The sequence below is a fragment of the Pinus tabuliformis genome, chromosome 8, assembly GCF_031772625.1.
Source record: "Pinus tabuliformis cultivar Carrire ecotype Pingquan chromosome 8, CPIR1, whole genome shotgun sequence".
Taxonomy (NCBI): domain Eukaryota; kingdom Viridiplantae; phylum Streptophyta; class Pinopsida; order Pinales; family Pinaceae; genus Pinus; species Pinus tabuliformis.
The window spans coordinates 811,823,043-811,844,520 of NC_142294.1; the positions used below are offsets into that span (position 1 = coordinate 811,823,043).

Here is a 21,478-nt window from a genome sequence, read left to right on the forward strand (position 1 = left end):
TTCACTAGATGATGAAGTGACTGAACCAAATCAACCATAGGTCAAACCCACTCTCTCTGAATGTGAATCCCATGAGTCTATACCTAACCAATCACAGGTCAAAGAAATATTTGACCCGATTTCACCTTCAGTTAATCATACCTTTCTGTTAGAGACCGAGTATGATACCACTCAAGTTCTTTTCATTTCTTCAGATTCCAATGAACTTGGAGGCAACCCTCCTATTCCATCAAGACAAGAGGAAAATCCTACCATTCCCATAACTCAAGGGGGTAATTCTCTCGTTCTTATGGTACCCCCTCTAAGTAGTCTGGTCACTTCCTTTGATTGGAATCAACTCGCAGGATGTCGCCTTCTTTCATATCTGCCTTTCTAGATCATAGTACAGGTTTATTATATGATTGTATCTCGCACTATTATTGATGAAGGCACATCTATGAGTATCCTTTCCTCCACTGCTTCGCAGGCACTTGGTTTTCTGCCACTTGTGTCTATCACCCAGAATCTGTTGGCTTTTAACAGAAGAACCAGTCAACCATTAGGGATCCTTCCTCATTTCCCTATTACATTGGTAGGAGAAGTTGTTTATCTCAAAGTCATGGTAGTACCAAGCCCTTTAGATTAAAATTTACTTCTTGGGTGCGACTATGTTTATGACATGGGAGTTATTGTTTCAACACTCTTTCGAGTGATATGTTTCCCGCATGAAGGCAGAATTGTCACCGTTGATCGACTACCATTTCCCGGTCCATATATGGCCTCCAATCAACCATCTTCTCTAAATGGTCCTTTTGTCCCAATGGTATCTTCCATGCCATAGGTCAATTATGTGGCAAACCATTCCATGCCTACATGAAGTGATAATAAATTCTATGATGTTGTGCATTATGTACTCGGGGCATTGGAACCAGAACTCTCTAATGGATTCCTTGCTACGTATCCCTTCTAGAGCATTGTTATCCCATCTGATGAGAACCTCTTATAAGTCATGACCTCTTATGGGTCGTGATCAAGTAATCATGAGCATAGTTCCTTGTCTTGTGTCAAGCTCGTTAAAAAATGAAACAAGGAATATGAGGATAGATCTTTTACTGTGTCAACCTCATTAAAAAATGAAACAGGAATCAGAGCATAGTTCCTTGTCTTGTCTCAAGCTCGTTAAAAAATGAAACAAGGAATATGAGGATAGTTCTTTTACTCTATCAATCTCATTAAAAAATGAAACAAGAATCAAAGCATAGTTCCTTGTCTTGTGTAAAGCTCATTAAAAAATGAAACAAGGAATCTAAGGAGAGTTCCTTGTCTTCTGTCAAGCTCATTAAAAAATGAAACAAGGTCCCCTGGAGGAAAGTTCTAATTTGAGTCTTTGATTAGATCTCATAAAATCCTAGTCCAGTCTTTCACTTGATCTCTTAAATTAACCTTCATTCCATCAACCTGATAGCCACGAGTAGTCTACTTAGGTGAATGTAATGAAGCTTGGAGGGCATGCACCTAGAATCGAGTCATCATGTTGGGGGCATGTCAACCAATCTCAAGCATAGTTTTTCATTTCAAGCTTGTGTAAACATGAAACTGGATCCAAGAATAGTTCCCTATGGTTCAAGCTTGTGTAAAAATGAACCCATCTCCATTTTAACCCTCGTGATTTCCATTCTATCGGCCTCTTCCATGAGATGAGCCTTGGTTTTTCTCCTTCCATCATAACTATCTGCTTGGCCAATCATACGCTTTCACTTGGTTGTTTTACCCTTTTTGAGGAATAGTTGCAATGAGTGGTCTTATTATCCAGCCTCTTCACATAAATCAACTTGTTTTGAGTAGTTCTACCATTGTCGGAACCAGTTGCCACCCTTTATACCACTCGTTCCTCGAGGATGAGTCACCTTTAAGCTTTTTTCTAACTCGAAAAAAATGAAAAGATTATTAAGCACTTTCCCTTTTTGACTTGTTAAAATAAAATAAAAATAGGTGGTCTGCTTTTAAGATATTTTCCAACTCTTAAAACACAAAAATATTGTCGAGAGCTTGTCCTTTTCAGCTCGTAAGTGGATTGGAAATGACATCTAGTCAGTATAATTTTTACCCTTTTCTGGACTAAGATAGATTACTTACGAAAAAGGAATACGCTGATCTAACATGGTCAACACGTTATCTCTTGTATTATTTTACTCTTTTTTTGACTTCAGATACAAATTTACGAAAAAGAACTTGTGAAGTTTTCTTTTTGTCCCTTTTCAAACTCTGTAAACATGAAAAGGATTGAGTTCTCATTGTCGTTAAATGTGTTAAAACATCAAATATTAACAAACTTGTCCATCATGACAATGCCGAGTTTCACCTTCGCTAGACTTATTAAAACTTCACATAGCGATGGATTCACCCGAAGGGTGGAATTATACTACAAGCATATGTTATCCTCCTCAATATTATTAAAAAATAAAGAGGCACTGGTCAAAAATGACTAGGTAAAATGGGAAAAGGGATAAATCACTTTATGGTAGCAAGTTGCTCTTGAACATGACACTTTAACTTCATCTCTATGACTATTTGGGTTGTATTATCTGCTTGATGGTTATCATACCTATGGTCTATCACACCATCCATCACTTCAGTTTTGGGTCAATGCTGCCAATTCATTCAGTGTCCATGACATGTTCAAGAGAGGTCACTCAATAAACTTCATCATTTGCAATACTCATAAACCTTCATTTTTCCTGAACATTGTGTCGTCAGTCACATTCTATTTTCAAAATCATTACACTTGTTTCATGTCGTTGATGGGGGATACATCAAGGCCCTCCTGTGACGAGTCGATTATTGTCGACATCAGCACATTATCGAGGAAGTTGACTTAGAAACACCCTTCCAGTACCTCGAGGCTTGCATACATCAATGGCAAGTTTCTTGCTTTCGATGATAGGTTGACATCACAGGCCTTCAACCGAAAGACTTTTTATGGTGTTCGACATCAACACATTTATTCACACCATGTAGAATGTGTTGTAGTACCTTTACAATCATCATCATTATCGGTGATTTTTCTTGCGTCTATCAATAGCTTACATCATTGGCTAGTAATCTAATTGTGTCTTCCCATGTTTGACTCCAGATCATATTTTCACATGGTTAGACTCATACTTGAGTGAACGATTGGACAAGATAGAAGACCCTGGATCTAGGTTCATCCATCCGGGCTGTGATTTCGGGAGAGTACCAAATCATCTATATAATGGATTTACATAGATGGTCATCCTATCATGGGTCTATATATGTAGATGACTACCTAATTTATGTACATGTAATGAAAAGTTTATATGCTGAGTATGGGTATGATTTCCCTTAGAAATTCATGAAAAATTCAAAGATATCATGATATTATGTATTGTAATCGATCTAGGTTACCATCCGCTTCAAATCCTCCTCATCACATCATAAAGCATATCACTCAACATTATCATTTTCGACTTCATGCTTTAGGGGGTAGTTGTTACAAGTCTATTTGGGCACATCACTCCCGACGGTCAGATCAGTACAATTAGGGCTCATCAAACCCTAATTTAGTTGCTACATGCCCTAGACAAGTCATCAAATTGAATGCTTTCATCCATGAAACTTTCCTAGCTTGAAAACTTGCTAAAATGCCTCCTTGGGACACCAATGCAGCCTTGGTCGGAGGCAACTACACTGCAGAGCAGGTAGGCCCATTTAGGCCTGCACTATAGTGCACTTAGGCCACTTTGACCTGTACTGGGAGAGAATGAGCGAAATTGACATAGGATTCTCGAAATATTCCTTGATTCTAGAGCATTCTAGAAGGATCCCCAGCTCTTATCCCATCCTATGAGATCGAATTTGGATAGGATCTAGATCAATTAACCCTCTATCCTCTCATCCCTTTCTCCATGGAAACTAACTCCAATTATGGAAAACCATTCAATTCCCAATTTATGACAAAACCACTTGCATTTCCCAATAAATTGACCAATCATCATTGTGATCAGGAGGTTGGAATTTGAATATTGTAGTGAAATATTGTTGGTTTCCAACTTGAAATCATTGTCAAGTAATGTTATGCTGCTAGACTGATGTGCCATTGGTGTGATGAGGGTTTGGATTAAGCTGGATGAGTGACACGGGATCGAACCACATCGGGTGTAACTTCTCCATCTATAATCAATAAAGTTGTTTGTTCTTTTTCCCATATTCTTGTCTATATCTATGATGAATGTATGCTCAAATGTTGTTGATTCCATTTGTTTATATTAGATAGATCATATGCTTTGATTTTTGTCGTCTTATTTTTATGTTGGCACATACCAATTGAGCGAATTCAGTTTGAGCAGGAGCGGCAAGAGGATCCAAAGGAGATCAAAGGAAGTGAAGGATCACAAGTAGCTTCATTTATCTTATCTATCTATTGTAGTAAAAGGTTAAACAACTTTCCTTCTGTTGTTCTAAGTGTAACTACCCACTTAGGGAAGATGTACTTATCTGTAGGTATAAATTCCATTTAACACCTAGACAATGTGAATGTGAATTGATGGAGCATAGGGAACTGATATGGAGTCATCACGTGATAACAACATATATCTCAATATGAATTTCACTCCTCGTCAATATCTTAGGGTTCAAAGGAATCCAGGTCATAGTTATCAATATCAGCCATTCTATTCCAGTTCCAATGTGATTCACCCTCTGCGTACCTCCAAATTTCCTGGTGGTCTTTCCAATGCGAGTGAGAGTTCTCAAAGCTAAGAGAGAAGAAATTTGCTTCAAACATATGACAATGCTGAGAGAAATGGGTAATCACCTCAGCAAAATCAACAATGAAGACCATCAAGAGGGTGAGGAAGAGGCGAGCCTTTTGATAGAAATGACAACAAAAACTACTATAGGAGGATTGGGATTTTTTATCCTCCACGTAATACTGTAAACCATAGCATACATTGGCAAGAGAATGAGGAGAGGATTGGAAATTGTGTTAGTGATCGGTAGAATGAGGCATCCATTGATGAAAATAATTTTGCAAATGAGGATTTCATTGGCCCCTTTATTGATGGAAATCAACTCAAGAGTTTCAAGAATAGGAAAATGATTAACAATAGCCAATATTTGAGGTGCAATCTTCGTCCTCCTCCTCCATGGAGCTATATTGCAAACCACGACATACTTGGGCAAGAAAATGCTGAGAGGATTGGTGATTGTAATAATGATAGGTGGAATGGGATATGCATCCATGGACAAAATTACACAAATGAGAACCCTATTAACCCCTACATTAACAAAAATCAACTCACACAATCTATGGGTCAGTAGAGATGAGCAATGAAGGGTTTGAAGAATAAGAAGATGGTGAACAACATAGAGGATTGGAGGCAGAATATTATTCATCCTCTTGAGGGCTACGAGTCTATATCAACAAAGGAGGATACTAGGGAGAAGAAAATTTTGGATAGATCGAGTGTACCAAATCTGGTGCATGAAATTCAAGAGAATCTTAATAATGGAAAGGTTGAATGCATGATATGTTATGAAATATTTGTACGATCAATGAAAATTTGGTCTTGTGGTAGCTGTTATGTCATTTTTCACCTTCATTGTGTAAGGAAATGGCTAAGAGCTCCATCCTCTATAGATTTTTCTACTAGGCAAAGCCAGGGTTCCAACTCTATGTGGCTTTCACTCCCATATGATCTTTGTTACTATTGCTTCCCACATACATGTACTCTCCAATGTTATCCATGGTCTTACCCACCTTTCTTAGCAATGGTTCCCCCCCAATGTTGTGCATGTGGTAAAAAAAAATTACAAGGAGATGTTCTCATCATAAATTAATTGAATTCGGTAGATAGTGTTGTGAAAAGCCTCTCAAATGTGGAAGTCATTATTGTGAAAATTTCTGTCATGAAGGCCCATGTGATCCTTGTAAGGTTCTGATATGGCTTCATTCTTTGTGGATAAAAGGAGGAGATGGTACCTTATGGAGATATGGAGATCCAAGGGGAAATAGAATGAAAAATTTGTGTATTTGCATGTAAGAACCCATGCATAAAAATTATCTCATGTCAAAATCATAACTGCAACAATATATTTCATCCTGGAGAATGTTGAGAGTATGAACTGTCACCTAGAAAGGTCAAATATTTCCCCCGTGGTAAAATTCAGCTGCAAAATCAGAGGAAGAGTTGTATGGATAGCGTACAAACCTCTCAAAGGTATGTGAGAATATTCTCTCCTTTGGAAAACATTTGTGTATAAATACATGTCATCATGGGAAATGTCCACCTCATTTGGTTTCTCTTAATCAAAAATGTCAATGTGGCTCATCATCTAAGATGATCCCTTGATGGAATACCATGATAATCATGGAGGATAATGATGAATTCACATGTGAAAATGATTATGGAAAAAATAAAAAATGTGGTAGACATAGATGCAATGAAATATTCTTCCCTCTTGCAAATCGAGGGGGTTCAATTACTCATTCAGGTGATTGGGATCCACATTTATGTAAAATTCCATGTGGGCAAGAATTTCAATGTGAGAAGCATTTAAGCAAATAAATTTTCCATAGTGGCCACTCTACACCCTCCCTTGAAACTATTTTCATTGATCTCTCTTATGCATGTGGGAAGCCCTCAATTCCTCATGCAGTCCCTTGTGAAAAACCCATTCCTTCATGCTCATATCGCTTCTCCATTCCTTAGCTAAGTAGTCATCATGCGACTCGTGATTTCCATTTCAGGGATTTCCCTCCTTGTGTTGTTCTTGTCGCAAAAGAATGTGTGGGGGATCATGTAGCTCTAAAAAATGTTCCATTTGGTTCTCTTGACATTAGATGCAATAAGATATGTGGGAAACCACAACAATATGGAATCCATGTGTGTACAAGGACATGCCATCTACCTCCATGTGACTTAGTTTCCAAGGAAAATTCATCATCACTAGGTAGAATCCCATGTGGGAAACCTTGTGGAGCTCCTCAGAGATATTTCAGACATACTTGTACTACTTCATGTCAGCCATCTCTTCCATGCTCTAACACTAGATGTGAATTTCTTGTGACTATTAATTGTTCATGTGGTCGAATCACTACAAAGGTACAGGGGTGAATGAATATATTTCATAACTTTTGGGTGAGTTAATCAAGAGAGAGCCACAATGTGTTTCAGGTGTTGAAGAAAGGTTTAGATACTTGGTTTTTGGGAAAACGAAAGCCAACTCAAGCTGCATTCTTGTGCATGCTTTTGGTCCTGTGCCAAAGGAAAAAAGGGATATGTTGAGACATCTTGCAGAATGATGGAACTTCTCCAAATATTCATCTATATAGGAACCAAAATGTTTTCTAGTCATACAGGCTACATAGAAGTTAAGATCCCCAGTAGGTAGCATAATTCCTAAGGGTAACTTCCCACCATAGGGCCCATGCAAGCTCCACCTTTTAATTCAGTTGTACTTATGGATCCTGGGCTCATCCTTGCATTATTTGATTTACCAAGAGAAGTAGAAGTGATTTCCCTTATTTTTAGATTTGGATTTGAGTATAACTTGTATGATTAAATGAAAACAATGCACTAGCCATATTTACAGATCCTGAGAGAGCTTCAATTTCTCTTAGATGTGTGGCTCATGCTTCTATATATCAAGGTGTTATTGTAGTCCTTCATAATGGTGGATTTCCTAACTTAATACTTGGGCAACACAATATGGGACAAGAGAAAAGGCTAATGCATGGAAATAAATTAAAAATCAACAACAAAGTGTGTGTATGGAGGATTCATGAGGGGAGGATTGGTCAAATGTTGAAGTATTGATGCAAGTTTGGAAATTCTAGAGAAATCCTATTTTAACAACAAGAAATCAATATGGAGCTCTTTAGAAATATAATGAACCAGAGACTTCGTCAACTAATGTAGCCCAACAATCTTCCAATACTCTAACATCTATGGGTTCCACTGAAGTTTCATCCTCTCATGAGAATCAAAATAAGTACTCTTCGAGTGAAGTGGATGATTGGGAGAAGGATTTTGATTATGGTATTTTTTTTACCATTTTTCTTTGGTTATATAGTTTACGAGGAGAAGAAAAACATTTTGTCTCCCTCTGGCTCTAGCACGAGATCTATGGTTCAAATTTTTCAAGTCTGGCTAGAGATTTTTATAATCTTAAATTAAGCTATAGTAGTGGGATACGTTATTACTCACCACTCTTTTGAGATGGGTTAACAATTTCAGACGCAGAACACAGTTTGGTTCATTCAGTCTTCTTTTCTTGGTTTACATCAATTTCCAAATAATTGTGGAAAGTATACGTGTACACATGGATTCCTATTATGATAAACTTATTGGTTTTTTAGAGTCAATTCCCTTGACTTAAATTATATATAAAAATATATTTTCATGCTTATCTGCAATATATTATGCTTTCTCAAGTAAAATAAACCTTTATTTTGTGATAAAATTTTCTTTCATTAAGATACACTAATAGTTTAACCATTTTAGTATTGAATTTATTAAAACTCAACTTAATAGGGTAACCAATGCCAATATTAATCCTGAAGTTTAAAGGCATTACAATTATGTTTTTGATTATATAGTAGGAACTTTCAAACCGACTTCAAAGCCATGGATGTGCGTGAATTTTGACATGATTTTTCACCTATCCTTGGGAAGGAACTCTAATCTCGAACTATTGCCTACTATAATTTGTGATATTGTTGGCGTCCATATATTAATGGTAAAGATTGAAATAAAATAATGTTGTTAGAGGATTTCATAAGGAAGATTGGGAAACCAAGTCTAATATCAAGCTCCCTCTAAAAGCTCTTGAACCTTGAGAAGCTTGGAATTCTAAATGAGAAGATTTGAATTCTGAGAGGTTCTTGTTGTAGAAAAATTCAACTAATTGTTTCACCCTTGGGTGTTGCAATGGAAAGATTAATTCCTGAGAATTATATGGGAAATCTTTCTTCACTAGTCATGAGAATTATTTGCGAAATCTTTCTTCACTAGTCATGAGAATTATTTGCGAAATCTTTCTTCACTCATCATTTGAAGGATCTCTTCCTTCAAGACAATCAACATAAATGAGACAAGAAATGACACACGTATCATAGCCAATGTTGTTGAGAAGTAGAAGGTGTTTTCTACTCCCTAAACATACATATCTTTCAGATCTTCTATTTCCATTTATCTAGAACAATTCGCCTATTTTTCCTACTTTTATCAAATGAATATGAAACTAATTTGACATACCAGTTGCTAATACATCAGCCAACCTTGTATTAAGAGCCATTAGTAAACCTTTTCTGCACCTTGAATATTAGCCATCTAAAATTTTCTCCACCTTGACAATCAGCCATTACCAATCCTTTTAGTGTGAGTCACTGTGCTTTAAATTTAATCCAAATTTGTTTCCTTCATATAACATTTTTCCTTTCATATGTATTCAAGGGAAAGAGAGTAGCATAATGTTATTGCTTATCCAATGTAATTCCATTGCAAGGAATGGATATTCTTTTTAGATTGATCTCTTTTCCATTCATATGTAATATAGAGGGAAGAGAGCAGACTAATATTATTGTTTGTCATTCAATTTTCATTTCAAGTAATGGATTATTATTTTTAGATTGATCTATATGCTTCTAGTAGCATAGTAAAGTTCCATAATCTATTTGAAAATTTCAATATTTTTTCTAATTTCTATCCTTTTCAGATCACAAAAATTCAATGTAACATTTCCAACTCCAACTCTCCATCACTGATTGAAGGCACTGCTTTAAACCCTTTTGTGACAAATAAAAATAGAGAAAGTGGGAAAAGTTGGCTAGGACACATTCTGATTTGAAAAATTCGTAGCAAACACATTAATAAGCACAAAATTTAAATTAAAAATTAAAAATAGAACTAATGGATCCAAGAGAATGGCTCTAAATTAATTTAAATTTTTTAAAAGGTGATAGCTAAAATTCTAAAACAAACCCCCTTCTTTGTGTTGATTGCAGAATATCTTGGAATCTGAAAGTCACTCAAGTGAAAGAGGATATTTGCTTAATCCCATTATCAACACATTTTGACTTTAGTCATTTCCTCTTTGTAATTAATGATTCTCCTCATTATCCTCCATGTTATAGTTTGGATATAAATATGTTTTTAATATTTTTACATAATGGTGTGATTGGAAAAAATGATTTAAACGAGAATGGTGGATTGAGAAACATTTTTGAGAAAGGTATCAACACAAATGTGAGAATGTTGCAAGCCTGAACACATTTCCTCCCCTCCATCCTCCACCCTTTAAGTTGTTATCTTTCCTTTCCTACAACATTTTTGTAGTAACATCATAAGCAAGTTCTATTCCTTCGGTGTATCTTTGCACCTTCAAGGGAAATTGTTAGTTAAATATTTTTTATTACTAATAGTATTCTATAATTTTTTAAACTTAAATTAACTAACATAGTGTAAAGCACCACTTCTCGAGCAACAAAAATTGAATATTTAAAGTTTTGTTGTGTTTCAAGATTTAATCTCTAGTGTTTTGGGTGTGGGCCACCATAATCTTACTTAGTTATTATTATTATTATTATTATTATAATATATATATATATATATTTGTCAAGTTGTCTATGATCCTCGAGGCTTCTAGCTTGAGAAACCGCGAACCATGGGCATCTAATCAATCTGAATCACTCGGGGAACCTACGAGCCTAAGCCACACAAGCCCTAAGCTCACTATATTTTAGCATGTCTCCTCCCCCTAGCACCCATTAGAATCACTCGAGGAACATAATGAGCCTCGGCCACACCAGCCCTAAGCTCACTAGATTTTAGCATGTCTTCTCCCCCTAGCATGAGCGCAACAACCTCCATGAGTTTTGATGCTCAGTCCTCTTACTAATGAGGCCCATCATCAACTAGTTTTACTAGTGGGACTTGACAACTATATATATATATATATAGATAATACTAATTTCTCGTGGGTCCTCTTGCTAATGAGGCCCATCCTCCACTAGTTGTGCTAGTAGGACTTGACAACTATATATATATATATATATATATATATTATACTAATTTTAATATTATAAAATTTCTTTAAATACAACTCTCTCTATATATACATGCACTTCCATTATAACTATCATTTATATCTTGCTAAATAAAAATATAAAATATAACTCTATGTTTATACTATAATATAATATTCTTATATTATATTATATTATAATTCATTTTGGAAAATAAACATCTATCTATGTAATTAAAAATGTTATTTATCTCAATATAATTAAACCACAATTAATTATTATAATAATTTTTATTTTAATATTATAATTTGTTTCTTTATATATATGTATATATTTTTACTATATTTTTAATTACATTATAGTAGGCAATGTAAATGAGTATATATATATATATATATATATATATATATATATATATATATATATATATATACTCTCATTTACACTGCCTACTATAATGTAATTAAAAATATGGGCTATTTAAATGTAATTAATTATTATAAAATTTTATGTATTTCTATTTTAATATTATAATTTTTTTGGTGAGATAATTTTTATTTATCTTTTCAAAAATGAAAATATCACTCACATTTATATAATATGGTTTATATATAATATGGTTTATAGTAACATATTATCAATTATATTTGAAAACAAATAACTATGTATATAATATCAAACTTATTTTTAGATAATTTAAGTTATTTTTAGATAATTTAAGTTAGTTTGTTTTTATTGATGTAAATGTGATATAAAACTCTAATATTGAATGTATAAACTCAAATATTTTATTTATGACTAATAATAAAATATTTTTTTGGTTGTTTAATATAGTCTTATTTTAACTATTATTAGTTAACTAAACATAAAATTATTAGTATACCTTTCAATATCAATTATATTATTTTTACATTATTAAATAAATAAATAAATTACTTGTCTTTTTAATATTAAAATGTAAATTATTTTTCTCCCTTATTTCTAATGACTTTATTTTTATTTCTATACAAAATAGATTTTAAATTAAAGTATCTCTTTAACCACCAACACTAAATTTTCTTTGTTATTATTACTTTTAAATTTTTTTTTTTGTAAGCTAATGTAGGACCTTTTCTATTATATTCACATAAATTTAACTATATACAAACACTTGGTGACCTCAACCCGCCCCGGGGGGAAACCGGGTCTGTTGGTCACCACAAGTCTATAAGAGCCACCCTATATCATAAGTACTGAGTTTGCAAAAACATGACTGAAACACTAATCTACCATAAACTATGCTAGAATCCTATCAGATTTAGCAATTCAAAACATTTCAAAAAGAGAACTGTTTCTCAAAAAACTTAACAAAAGAACACTTGAAAAAACTAGAAGACTCAGTCTACCATTGTTTCACGCATGGTCTCCTCTTCACGTGGCCCTATGGTGAGTTTCTTCAGAAGAACTTGGATTTCCTCCAGTCTACTATCCTACATCAGAAGAGTGAGTTGAAGGTTTTCCAGTTCCCTTCTTAGATTTGAAATTCCTTGGGCCATTTCTGTCATCTCTTCAGCAACCTGCTCCATAGCCTTAGCCAAAATGCGCTTCACCACCCAGTAGACATGCAGAGACTATTTATAAAGGGAAAGACGCCCCCTTGTATTTCCTGGGTCCGGCAGAAGGTAGACCCAGTCCTCCATTTCCGAGTCTGAATCCTCCTGCATTACATTATTTTCAAGCTCTTGAATAATTCTTCTTATGTCTCCGTTTGTTCCTTCATTAAACGCCCTCTCTGCTTCCCGGATCATCTGCTTCCTGGTCTTCCTTCCTCGTTTATGTCCGGTTGAAGAAGGTGCCTTGGCTTCCTCACTCTCGTTTTGCCTTGCTCTCCCACGGCCCCTGCGTCTTCTCCCTCTGCCTGTGTTGGATATTCCACCCCTGGTGGTACCATGGCTTCCTTGGCCAGCCTCGAACGACATCTTCCTCATACAATCTTTCCTACCTGGCTCTATTTCGTCCTTGCTTCGACTACCTTCTTCTCCCGACTGTTCTTCCTCCAGCATGCTTTCCTTCACCGGTCTTCCTTGAATGCGAACCTGTTCTGTTATTCCCCGAGGTCTGTCTTCCTCCTAGCTCTTCTGCTCCTCTATCTCACTCTGGCGCTGATCCATAGCCATCTGGCCTCTCTGCTTGTTCTTATCTTGTCTTGTCTGCCTCCCTTCCTCATCTGCATTTTCTCCATCCTTCCTTCTTCTCTCAGCCATTGTCTTCTTCCCCTTTCTGCAGTGTTTGTCAAGTACTCTCTACCAAATGCTCTCTGCCCTCGTCACCTTTCTTAACCTCAGACTCTCTATTTCTCTGTCTTTACCTGTTCTTATAAGATTATTGACACCTATTTTGTGCTTCGTTGTCCGTGCGCCTCCATTCTTTACCCCAGCCTTCTCCATTATTCTCCCATCACCTCGCCTCGAATTACATCCCTGCTTGTCATCTCACTCTACTTCCTGGGTTATGATTATCTTAGGAGGTGGCTTATGTTTCCACCTACTGACCTCCATCATTATTTCTTCTAGCACCCTCTTTCCCACCCTGATCGGGGTTATTACTTTTAAATGTTTATTATTATCAATATTTTTATATTATTTTTAAATGTAAATTAATTAATACCATGTAAAACACCACCTCTAGAGATAACAAAAAATTCAAGGTTTAAAATTTGGTTGTGTTTATGTATTTAATCTTCAATATTTCATGTACTATCCATCTTAATGTTATTTTATATATATATATATATATATATATATATATATATATATATATATATATATATATATATATATATTATTGTAACATCTAAACGATATCTCATATAAATTTTAGAAATATCCATAAAATAAAACAACTTTTTTTGGCATATAGTTACTATTGACACATAACTATTAAACCATGTATATAAATATATTTAAATGGGTTCGTATCCATGGAAATATACGGCGCCGTGACTCGTGTACAAATCTTGAATGCTATGAAATGTTAAATTAAATGACACGTATGGAGATCCGACTCGGTATTCTCCTCATTAATGAGGCATGTAAATTCATGTCTTTCTCTGTTGTATGGGCCCTCTTTTGTAGCTCCACGCGGTGGGAATTTGTCGTGTGGAATGTTAACTCCATGTTCTCTTGCCCTCTCTTATGGTGTGTCGTCATTGATCTTCCCTCTATGATCTCACCGTAGAGATTGGATAGGGTTTAACCTAACCAAATCTTCGCACCGAACCGAGGTGGTCTCATTGTTGTTGTCACTCCTCTGCACCGTGCTCCTCTTCGAGGGCTCTGGCTTTAGTACTTTGTGAGAGATGAAAACAGAGGAGGCCGATAATCTGGTAAGGGTAGGTATACCCTTCACGTGTGCAACACTGAAACTTTGTTTGCTGCGTTTGAAAGTCTATTATGATTTTGGGAATTGCTTTAAGCCCGTTCTAAGGTTTTCTCGCCGCTGCTTAGGAATGACTTATGAAGTTTCAGAGGTGTTGGAAGGCAAAGTGCATCGTGGACCATCTCCAACAGGTATATGACTTTTATAGCAAGTTTTTCATGTTGAATTTTTGAACCAAGTCTCTAATTCTTGAGGGTTTTTTGTTCTAGCTTTGTCTTATGATGAATTCTTGTTATGAAACTGAGTGTTTATGCTACTTTTACAGGTTGGCAACTTGTCGAGGCCATGTCCTTAACTCAAGTAAGAACCCTTCTCAATTATGGTTGAATTTTATATGTATGAATAGAAGGTTAATTATCTCCGCTCGTAATGACTAACTCATATCCTCTCGAAATAGGTATGCCACGTGCCAAAAGGTTTATTGCTGAGAACTGCGACCCTTAATTTCTTAAGAGATTACGGCGTTTCCATTTCTTTTTAGGTTGGAGTTAAGCGTTTTGGTTTCTGTCCAAAATTAAGTTATTTACGGGTTTTAAGATGAGGTTTTTTCCCTGAGAGCTCAATTAGGTAGTAATGTTTAAACAGAGTTTTCCTTGACCTCTATTTTTCTAAGTTATTCGACCAGCTACGACTCTCGACTTTTCTCAAGTTTTGAAATGTAAGTTATGATGGATTTAAAGGCCTTTGAGCCTATTTCCGCTTGTGTTGAGGGATGACTCTTTTCATTTCACTTGAGAGGAGGTTGAGAATGTCATCACTTGTTGTTCCGATGGCATCAATCATTTCATTGTGTGCTATATTTAATCAATAGTACACTCTTATATTTTTGGCTTAAGTGTGTTATGAAAAGAATTACTGCATTTCCTCATCTTTCCTCTCCGTGGGTATCATGCAATATGAAGGAGACTAGATCTATATAACTATGTTAATCTCTATAAAAGATTCCTACAACATTATATATGGTTTTGATATATATAGATTATTCATCATGTTTTCTTTCGATGCTACCATACTATGGTAACTCGTTGTTATTCCTTTACATTCGTTAATAATAATAGTTTTCACATATTTTGCGAAGAGGCTCCTAAGCTTTCCAATGTTGTAATAATGGGTTATATGTAAATGGATGCTTTCGAGGGGGTTTATATCAGTATTGTGACCTTAAATTTTATCTTCTTTCCTTTCATACTATAATTATATAACTCGACTATTGGTGTATCTATCTTTTATGGGGTATCGAATCACTCCCTCGTTATTCGTGCAAGAGTTAGCCTCCTACCATATTTATTTCATGTAATTCAAATGTTAATAACTATTGTTTAGCAATTTTTTAACGTGTAAAATAGATATTCATAGCTACTCTACATTAAATTCTTGTATTCTTTCTACATAATTATATTTACAGTTCAGCAATAAATTCTTAAAAGTTTGCTACCTCACCTCACTTACCGTGTAATGTAAATATATATGAAAGGTCTCTCCTCCGAGCCACGAGTCTCACAATCACGTGGAGACTCTCCCCCGAGCACCTTCTATCTTTTACGCTGCATATACAAAAGGTCTCTCCTCCCAGCCACGAGTGTGGCAACCACGTCGAGACTCTCCCCCAGGCACCTTCTATCTTTTACACTCGATCTATTCTAGTTACACTTGGTACTATGGGCCTCACGACTCCTCTCCAACCTCAATCTCTGTACTCTCTTATCCACTGTCCTCAGCAAATTTTCTCACTCGTTTATTCCACCGAGCCCTAGGAGTTATTTCTCCTCTTCTCCCCTCTCTATATTACCCTTCTTAGGGAGAGGGTAAGTATTTCTTGGCAACTGTTTCTTTTAAATAAACAAAATAGTTTTATTTTTGTTAAAGTATTACTACCTATAATTGAAGTAACTACAATATATGTTTCTTGGACTTCCAGCCTAAATCAATTAATATTTCTCATCAAAATATAATAACATTTAAAATGTCTTTTAGTAAAATCTCACTTAATGATCTTAGTAATCTATATGCAACTTGGGGTGTTATTGTTATATATATATATATATATATATATATATATATATAGATGTGATGATGATGATGATGATGATTAAGGCCGCTAAGACCAATGTGGTCTATCCTACATCAAGAAAAGGGAGTCTAATTGTCATTCTTCAAAATCTTGTTTGTGTGATCAAGGAGCACAAAAAGAAGCATTCAAAGATGGCTATAGTTGGGCTCTCTTAATAAGTCAAGAAGATTGGATGTGTGGGTGATGATAGGGAATTGAGAGTAGATGTGAGCAAGAGAAGAGGAGTCTAAAAGAAGTCATTTTCATGTTCCATTACTATCACAAATGTGACAAGTTTTACTCTCCTATGGACTCACAAATGTGACAAATTCTAGGGATCGAGCCTTGGCTCATGGGAGTTAGTTCTAATCCTAACATATAAAAAAGTCTTAATATAGTATAATATAATATTGTAATATTATATTATAAATGATATTCCAAAATAAACACCTATTTATGTAATTAAAAATATTAGTTACTCAAATATATTTAATTGTCATACTATTTTATATATTTCTATTTTTATATTATAAATGTTTTTCCTAATATAACTCTCACTTTTTTTTCCAAATAAAAATATAACTCCCATTTATATAATATAGTTTATAATATGATATAATATTATTATATTATATACTATATTCCAAAACAAATAACCATGTACATAATATCAAGTTTAACTCTAAATAATTTAAATGAATTTGTTTTTCTTTATGTAAATTTGATATAAAATTATATTGTTTAATGTAGAGATTGAAATATTTTATTTAATACTAATAATAAAATAAATTTCTTTATTAATATGTTTGTATTTAACTATTATGTGTCAATTAAACATAAAATGAATCACATATCATGCAATTTGCATGCTATTTTCTCCTAATTAAATAGTAAAGAAATAACTTATCTCTTTAACATTTTAAAAGTAAATTACATTTTCTCTTTAATTTCAATTACTCTATTTTTATTTTCATATAAAATAGATGTAAAATTAAGATGGAAATTAAAATAATTTATTAATGACCAATAGTTTTTTTTAATTATTATTTTTAATAGAAATTATTATAAGTATTATTCTTTTATTTATAATTAAGCCATGTAAATCACCACCTACAGAAGAAACAAAAATTGAAGATTTACAATTAAAAGCCTTTCGAGATTTATGCCATTCATGTAAAACACCTCCAAGATTTAAATTTAATATTTTAAAAGTAAATTATCTTTTCTCTTTAATTTCAATTACTCTATTTTTATTTTTATATAAAATAGATGTAAAATTAAGATAGAAATTAAAATATTTTATTAATAACTAATAGTTGTTTTTATTATTATTATTATTATTATTATTATTAAACCATGTAAAACACCACCTCAGAAGAAACAAAAATTCAAGATTTAAAATTAAAAGTGTTTCAAGATTTATGTGGCTCCTGTAAAACACCATCTCTAAAAAAACAAAAATTCAAGATTTAAAATTAAGTGGTCTTTCAAGATTTAAAATTAAGTAGTCTTACAACTCCAAGATTTAAAATTTGGTGGTCTTTCAAGATTCATTCGGATTTCATTTCTTTCTTCAATTCCTCATTCGGAAATTCTGAAAATATTCTGTTCCATATCAATGGCTGCTTCGAATACCAAGCAAATGGCTTTGGGCATTTGTATTTTTTTCGTCTTCGTATCTCCTTTACCAACCATAGCAGCGGCGACGGCGGTGCCATCACTGCGTAAATATAACAATTCCAATTTGCAACAAAAATCTAAAAACAAAATCCGAACAGATTCCAGTTCGTTACTAATCCGTGAAATTGTTTGATGTGGGTGTGTATTTAGGGCTTAGCGAGGATCACAACGAGACAGCTGTTGGTGTTGACGCTGGTGTTGCACGGAAGGACGGAGCGTGCTGCGGACCGTGCTGTTGTCATTGTTGCTATGACAACAGCACTTGTTGCATAGCGTATTGTTGCGCAGCATGACAACGTTGTTCGCTCTGAGAATGGTGCTGCACCAGAGAGGGATCCCTGCACTTTAATGACTGTTTTTATAATAAGCATTGGTCACTTGGATTACAGTGTGTTTATTAGTTTAGATTATTCAGCATTTATTAAACTTCAAATCTCTCCTATTTCTCTTATTTTCTGAATGCAAAATTTGAATAAAGATTTGCACTTCAATATCTTTCTCTCAGAACTTGATAAATCTGAAGTGAACACGGTATTAATTTTAATTTTTTAGCTAAATTTTATTTTTGTGTGATTTCACTCTATTAAAATGTTTTAACTAATAATTTTATATCCTTTTTTATTTTTATGTAATTTGAATGGGTCAGCACATATTGAGATATAAAATTGATATAAAATTATTTTATTTAAGATAAATATTGAAATATTTTATTTATGGTTAACACTTTTTTGTTATTAATATTTCTTTTTCAATATTACATGTCAACTTGATCTTTAGCATGAATAGAATTACACAAATTTTAGGTGTAACATTACAGGGTTCAACTCTATATTGAGTCATGAGGAATTACACATGTCCCTCACACTCAAAAGAGGAGACCAGTTAATTATACAAGAAATTAGAGATTTTTCACTATAAATTATTTTATCTCTATATATAAACATAATATAAAATTAAGGTTAACATTGAAGTTCCCCATATGGGGTGTTTGCTAGAGGACAAGTACATAGGAGCATAATGCCACCACCCCAACATCCATTAATGGACTTGACATGACACTAGGCCCCACCAATATTATTTAACACAAGTCAAACTTATTATGAGCAATTGTTGAAGATGGCAAAGAGAAATTTCATTTAGAGGAACTCCGTTGAATGCTTGTTTCAGGTGTTGTTCAGCCTCATCCATGGCCTGTAATATTGAGAATCCATGGTTACTCTGGCTAGAGAATGTCACCTACATGGAAAATAGGAGAAGTTTGGTTCATGGTTTGAGATGACACTAGAGAGGTGATCTAGTCACAATAAACACCACTTGTTCGAAATCATTATCATTCTTTATGGTGCAAGAGTTCTCCTACAACAACCACTATGAGGAGGTATTTTCTCTCATGGTCTATTTAGTGGGGTTTCTTCTCTTCACTCACCTATTTTTTGGCTTAGGGTGGAAGCCTTGTGTTAGTAAATTTTTCTTTGGCTCTCCCCATCATAAGGTTTCATCTCCTTTCTTCTTATTTTCACTTTTACTAATTGAAATATTATAAATGTGTATGTAGGTTCCTTCATTCTCTGAATTTTCCACTCTTACCCCTACATATCATTCACCATCATTCATTGTTTTCCAATAGTTTCTCCACCATTATGGTTACATTTCCCCATGTTTTGTATCTATGTTACCTCAAACCGGGAACTTCCATCATCAATATAACCCATTGGCTTTGATCATTACCTCCCTCCACTACCTTAGCCCTTCCATCCACTAGAAAAGGTTGCATCCATAGACCATTTGATAGCCCCATTCTACCAGGGTCCCCCCACTACCATTTTTAAAATATCAAGTGGTTTATGTATATGTTACACTAAAAAATGTCACCTTGACTACTTGCAGTTAGTATGGCTCAAATCAACAGTCATGCTACCCTCTTAGGCAAGTCTTATGCCTCTGTTATCCATCTCAAACTCAAAGAAGAGAGAAAGTCTTGTAAAAAATATGTTTATCTCTGGGGTCGCAGGTTCTCTCTAGCCTTACCTGCGCGGACGCTGACCATGTTCACAAAATCTGCGTCCATGGACGCTCTGTATGTTAAGGGACAGGTGCGTCCCTCTGTAAAAGGCAAAATGCGCGAGTTTTATCTTGAAAAAGTTACTTGTGGTTACTTCTAGAACATTCTAGAGGTCGGTTTGATGAAATGGATGCGCCTCCAGTTGGTTCATGTATCTCTATTGAGGGGGAACTTATCCCATCAATAAGGGAGCTATCCCACCCATAGAGGGGGATGATCCCATTGATAGTGGACCTGAATAACCTCTTTACAGCACTATAAATAAAGGCATTGAGCCAGAAGGAGAGGAGGTTGGAGCTATACATTTTCTTTGGGTAAATGCTGCAGGATTTAGGTCTTCCATTAGAGCCTTTGTGAGGAGAGATTGTCTTTACTTGATTCTACTTGGAAGAGGGTGAGCTTTGTCAAAGTAGAGGAAAACCCTTGATGGACCCTGGGAGGAACTTGCACAACACCAAGGCCAGGTTGTAAGAGTTTCTTTGTTTCGTTATTAATACAAACTGGTTTATTTTTCTCAATAGCTTGTGTTAATGAGTTATTTCATGTGTTCCTTGGTCTGCATGTTGAATATATGTTTTATTATATGAAATGCAAGTGCTTGGTAATTGTTTGATTGTTTGTGGTTGCAGGAATTGACTTGAAGGAGGAGCTCATCCGGATCGTCAAGAACGGACTTCAACAACAGCGTTTTGGAATAAGGTAAGCCTAAACACTTGTAGTTTTCATGTTGTAAAAGGTGTATTTAGAGAAAGATCACTCCATTTTGTCTTGTTTGTCATTAGAATGTCTTAGACTTCTAGGAAGGTCAGCTGTGTCCGCACCCTTGACCAATTCCGTGTGACAAATTGGCGACTCCGCTGGGGAATCCATTAATGAGAAAGTCTTTTCCTTTGTGTGAACTTTGCTCTGAGAAAATCATTTTTATTTTCTAGTTTTTGACTGTGAGAATTAGTATTTGGGTGGCTTAGCTTTAGATTTAGTTAGATTTGGTTTTTCTTAACTTTTCCAGAAGGACGCACCCTCTGAGTACTGCACAGTGCGTCTTTGGACGCGCTGTTGCCGTTTGCACAGAGCGGGCCCGCGCCTGTTCTAACGGGTTGCCTGCGTCTTCCTGTAAAAATTTAGGAAAACTCCATTTTTGCCTTTTTTGCTCTTAGATTTTGTTTTTTCTTAGTTTTTTCTGCCCAGATTCATTAGTCCCTTGTCCAGAATCTTCACCTAAGCTTGTTCCTGCTCTTAGCTT

General features: G+C 34.8%; 1 protein-coding gene across 1 annotated transcript; it reads left to right on the forward strand.

The window, feature by feature from the left end:
• Positions 1 to 14,348: 14,348 nt before the first annotated feature.
• On the forward strand, positions 14,349 to 15,148 carry LOC149238049 (uncharacterized). Its single transcript, XM_089366909.1, has 3 exons — positions 14,349 to 14,574; positions 14,709 to 14,743; positions 14,841 to 15,148. Exons 1-3 carry the CDS (start codon positions 14,364 to 14,366, stop codon positions 14,922 to 14,924), a joined length of 330 nt encoding a protein of 109 aa, XP_089223035.1. The 5' UTR covers positions 14,349 to 14,363; the 3' UTR covers positions 14,925 to 15,148.
• Positions 15,149 to 21,478: the final 6,330 nt, after the last annotated feature.